We start from the raw sequence: 5,000 nt of genomic DNA, 5'->3' as shown, positions 1-5,000 counted from the left end.
CTTGATAAATAAATATTTGCTACTTGACAATTTAAAACAGACTTTCCAAGTACTTAAATATTATTTAATAGATGAAAATGGGAGAATTTTTAATCCCGATCCATGCAGTAACATCATTTTTAATCCATTCAATTTGAATTGGTATTTTCTCCATCACGATTATTGTGAAGAATCATCCACAATAATTAGCCTGGGACAGTTTCTTTGTGAAAATGTATGTATATCCAAAAATGGACCACACCTAAAATCTGGTCAAGTTCTAATTGTTCATGTTGACTCTTTAGTAATAAGATCAGCTAAGCCCTATTTGGCCACTCCAGGAGCAACCGTTCATGGCCATTATGGAGAAATCCTTTACGAGGGAGATACATTAGTTACATTTATATATGAAAAATCGAGATCTGGTGATATAACGCAGGGTCTTCCAAAAGTAGAACAAGTGTTAGAAGTGCGTTCAATTGATTCAATATCAATGAACCTAGAAAAGAGGGTTGAAGACTGGAACGAACGTATAGCAAGAATTCTTGGAATTCCTTGGGGATTCTTGATTGGCGCTGAGCTAACCATAGCGCAAAGTCGTATTTCTTTGGTTAATAAAATCCAAAAGGTTTATCGATCCCAGGGAGTGCAGATCCATAATAGGCATATAGAAATTATTGTACGTCAAATAACATCAAAAGTTGTGGTTTCAGAAGATGGAATGTCTAATGTTTTTTTGCCTGGGGAACTAATTGGATTGTTGCGAGCGGAGCGAACGGGGCGGGCTTTGGAAGAAGCGATCTGTTACCGAGCCGTCTTATTGGGAATAACGAGGGCCTCTCTGAATACTCAAAGTTTCATATCCGAGGCGAGTTTTCAAGAAACTGCTCGAGTTTTAGCAAAAGCCGCTCTACGAGGTCGTATCGATTGGTTGAAAGGCCTGAAAGAGAACGTTGTTCTAGGGGGGATAATACCCGTTGGTACTGGATTCAAAGGATTGGTGCATCGTTCAAGGCAACACAACAACATTCCTTTGGAAATAAAAAAGAAAAATTTATTTGAAGGGGAAATGAGAGATATTTTGTTCCACCACAAAGAATTATTTCATTTTTGCATCCCAAAGAATTTTCATGATACATCAGAACAATCATTTACGGGATTTAATGATTCCTAAAAGCGGATTCATCCTTTTAACTTAACTTTAACTATCTTATCTGGTTCGGTCATTTGATTTGGTAATGGTAATAAAGATAATAACGAATAGAAAGGAATTAATGGCTTGGGCCGTGTATCAACGGTCAATCTACGGTAGAAGGTTCCGTCGGAACAATTATTTATTTCAAGGTACCTCGTCTCTTTTTTTTTTTTAAAAAAAAAAAAGAGGAAGTGTGGGGAGAAATGACAAGAAGATATTGGAACATAAATTTGGAAGAGATGATGGAAGCAGGAGTGCATTTTGGTCATGGTACTAGGAAATGGAATCCTAGAATGGCACCTTACATCTCTGCAAAGCGTAAAGGTATTCATATTACAAATCTTACTAGAACTGCTCGTTTTTTATCAGAAGCTTGTGATTTAGTTTTTGATGCAGCAAGTAGGGGAAAACAATTCTTAATAGTTGGTACCAAAAATAAAGCAGCCGATTTAGTAGCATCGGCTGCAATAAGGGCTCGGTGTCATTATGTTAATAAAAAATGGCTTGGTGGTATGTCAACGAATTGGTCCACTACAGAAACAAGACTTCAAAAGTTCAGGGACTTGAGAGCGGAACAAAAGGCGGGGAGACTCAACCGTCTTCCGAAAAGAGATGCAGCAATGTTGAAGAGACAATTATTTAACTTGCAAACATATTTGGGTGGGATCAAATATATGACGGGGTTACCTGATATTGTAATCATTGTTGATCAGCAAGAAGAATATACAGCTCTTCGAGAATGCGTCACTTTGGGAATTCCAACGATTTGTTTAATCGATACAAATTGTGACCCGGATCTCGCAGATATTTCAATTCCAGCGAATGATGACGCTATAGCTTCAATCCGATTAATTCTTAACAAATTAATCTCTGCAATTTGTGAGGGTCGTTCTAGCTATATAAGAAATCGTTGATTAATAATAATAATAAGATAAATCAATTACTTTGGGAATTCCATAGATTTATTGAATCGGTTCTTTTTCCTGGATCTCAAAAAAGAGATAAAAATCACTGGGGATATTATGTGATTACTTGGTTTCCGAAATCTACGATTCAAGCAAGCGAGTCGAGAAAGAGATAGTTGAATCAAAATAATTCCTTTTTAAGTTCTATTTCTGTCAGAGGGCAATATGAATGTTCTACCATGTTCCATCAACACCCTAAAAGGGTTATACGATATATCCGGTGTGGAAGTTGGCCAACATTTCTATTGGCAAATAGGAGGTTTCCAAGTCCATGCCCAAGTACTTATTACTTCTTGGGTCGTAATTGCTATCTTATTAGGTTCAGCCACTATAGCTGTTCGCAATCCACAAACCATTCCGACTGCTGGTCAGAATTTCTTCGAATATGTCCTTGAATTCATTCGAGACTTGAGCAAAACTCAGATTGGAGAAGAATATGGTCCTTGGGTTCCTTTTATTGGAACTATGTTCCTATTTATTTTTGTTTCGAACTGGTCAGGGGCTCTTTTACCTTGGAAAATCATAGAGTTACCTCATGGGGAGTTAGCCGCACCTACGAATGATATAAATACTACTGTTGCTTTAGCTTTACCCACGTCAGTGGCATATTTCTATGCGGGTCTTAGCAAAAAAGGATTGGGTTATTTCGCTAAATACATTCAACCAACTCCAATCCTTTTACCAATTAACATCCTAGAAGATTTCACAAAACCTTTATCACTTAGTTTTCGACTTTTCGGGAATATATTGGCTGATGAATTAGTAGTTGTTGTTCTTGTTTCTTTAGTACCTTCAGTGGTTCCGATACCTGTTATGTTCCTTGGATTATTTACAAGTGGTATTCAAGCTCTTATTTTTGCAACTTTAGCCGCGGCTTATATAGGAGAATCCATGGAGGGCCATCATTGACTAGCTTTCAAAATAGTCTTTTTTTTCAGCGTATCCCAACGCAATGTATGTGTGGCTTAAGATAATCTATTTTGGTAACATAATAGATACAAATAACATAATAGATACAAATAAATAGATACAAATAAAAATACAATATATACGATCTAGAGTACAATATATACGATCTATAGTAGTAACAAAAAGAATTACGATATTAGTGAATTGTAAAAAAAAAAAAAGGAAAGAGATCTAAAAGATCTTTTTCCAAAGATTCCCGTTTGGCCCATTTATGTCATACCTCCTCCAATGAATATTCTAGTTCTATTTGTTCAGTTAATTACAAAATTACGATTCATAAATTGAATAAGAATTCTTATGTTATCTGTTTCCGACGTACGTTTAAACAAAAAAAGATGTTCTATAGAACGATTCCCATTTCGTTTGATTTCATTCAATTTAATGATTGATTCAAATTCTAATGAATTGCATTGCATGCAATTCGATCAATCAAATTCTGATATTGATATGTAATGATTCGGACTAATAAATTTGTTCATTTGTATCCATGCGGGATAATGATAAAGAATAAAGAAAAGTAAGAGAATAGTTTTCAAACGAGATTCATAAAAAAATAGGTTAGGAAGGTCAAATTAGGTATATGTAATGTAATGGTTATAAGCCAACTCTTGTGGGTGTTTTGAAGAATTATTTTAGAATCCGATTGAATATAAGATACGAATGCTTAGTTTACGTTATGGAAGAAACACGTGTATATGTGATATTAGATATTGACTAGTTATATATTTTATTTTTTCCCATCCCACTGTACTGTGAGGTTAGATGGGGATTTCAATAGAAGTCCTTCTGTTTCGTCTGTGACTGCGGATTGAATGAATAAACAGATGAAATCAAGCATAAATAAGTATACAGAACAGAAAAGAAGAGCGAAAAAGAATGGTTCGGTTCGGAACAAAGAAATGGAAGAACTAGAGCCGTATGGATTGACAAAGACCCCATGGATAGGAACTAAAAACGAGATATCAAAAAAGTTCTGATAATTCAATAATATCATTACTAAAATTCGGAGTTCTTAGTTACTTTGACTAGATGATGAATCTTAGTGATGGAATAATAAGTCATAATTCATTGGTTGATTGTATCATTAACCATTTCTTAATTTTGGTGCGAGGGGCTTACCATGAATCCACTGATTTCTGCTGCTTCCGTTATTGCTGCTGGATTGGCCGTAGGGCTTGCTTCTATTGGACCTGGAGTTGGTCAAGGTACTGCTGCGGGCCAGGCCGTAGAAGGGATCGCGAGACAACCAGAGGCAGAGGGTAAAATACGAGGTACTTTATTGCTTAGTCTGGCTTTTATGGAAGCTTTAACAATTTATGGACTGGTTGTGGCATTAGCACTTTTATTTGCGAATCCCTTTGTTTAATCCTAGAAATGTGATTAAAAACGTATTTTTTATTTTTTCTTATTGCTTTGCTTGGACTTGCCTCTTGCTTTTTCGAATTATATCAAGATTTCACTCCTACAATCACTTATTCGTTGAGACAATACCCCGTGGGAAGGTCTGATTTGAGGATGAAGAATTAGCGGATCCACTTGCTTTCTTCCTTCCCGCCCTTAGTCCAATGGAACCCCTTTTTTTAGGAAGCGTTGCAACAAACGAGGTATTTCTCAATTGACATGAGACCTGGGACCTAATTCTAATAAGTATCTTTCTTATTGGATTGGAAATTTCAATTGAAATAAGAAAAAGTAATCAATTTCCAAAAAAGGAAATTTTAAAATTAATAAAAAAATCAAGTCAATCAAAAAGAAAAGGGGCGAAGTGATACAAAAAGAACTCTGTTCGATTTTTTTAGTCCTATCTATAAGGGGAGATCATATGAAAAATGTAACCGATTCTTTCGTTTCCTTGGGTCACTGGCCGTCCGCCGGGAGTTTCGGGTTTAATA

General features: G+C 35.8%; 5 protein-coding genes across 5 annotated transcripts in view; all 5 read left to right on the top strand. All coding sequences in view use genetic code 11, as the record gives it.

The window, feature by feature from the left end:
- Window positions 1–1,153, top strand: part of rpoC2 (RNA polymerase beta' subunit) — a 4,173-nt gene extending 3,020 nt beyond the window's left edge. The window contains exon 1 of the mRNA in view: window positions 1–1,153. This exon is cut by the window's left edge and continues 3,020 nt beyond it. Coding sequence (YP_009093940.1) covers window positions 1–1,153 — 1,153 coding nt within the window.
- A 224-nt stretch (window positions 1,154–1,377) lies between these two features.
- rps2 (ribosomal protein S2) lies at window positions 1,378–2,088 on the top strand. The gene has a single exon. The coding sequence runs from the start codon at window positions 1,378–1,380 to the stop codon at window positions 2,086–2,088; it is 711 nt and encodes a 236-aa protein (YP_009093939.1).
- Window positions 2,089–2,304: 216 nt separating this feature from the next.
- atpI (ATP synthase CF0 subunit IV) lies at window positions 2,305–3,048 on the top strand. The gene has a single exon. It carries the CDS (start codon window positions 2,305–2,307, stop codon window positions 3,046–3,048), a length of 744 nt encoding a protein of 247 aa, YP_009093938.1.
- A 1,180-nt stretch (window positions 3,049–4,228) lies between these two features.
- On the top strand, window positions 4,229–4,474 carry atpH (ATP synthase CF0 subunit III). Its single transcript has one exon. The coding sequence runs from the start codon at window positions 4,229–4,231 to the stop codon at window positions 4,472–4,474; it is 246 nt and encodes an 81-aa protein (YP_009093937.1).
- A 456-nt stretch (window positions 4,475–4,930) lies between these two features.
- atpF (ATP synthase CF0 subunit I) overlaps window positions 4,931–5,000 on the top strand; it is a 1,304-nt gene continuing 1,234 nt past the window's right edge. Inside the window, exon 1 of the mRNA in view lies at window positions 4,931–5,000. This exon is cut by the window's right edge and continues 75 nt beyond it. Coding sequence (YP_009093936.1) covers window positions 4,931–5,000 — 70 coding nt within the window.

The sequence above is a fragment of the chloroplast genome of Nelumbo nucifera, assembly GCF_055504915.1.
Source record: "Nelumbo nucifera chloroplast, complete genome".
Taxonomy (NCBI): Eukaryota; Viridiplantae; Streptophyta; class Magnoliopsida; order Proteales; family Nelumbonaceae; genus Nelumbo; species Nelumbo nucifera.
Note: the sequence above shows the minus strand (reverse complement) of the source record. Positions and strands in the feature narration are given on the sequence as shown.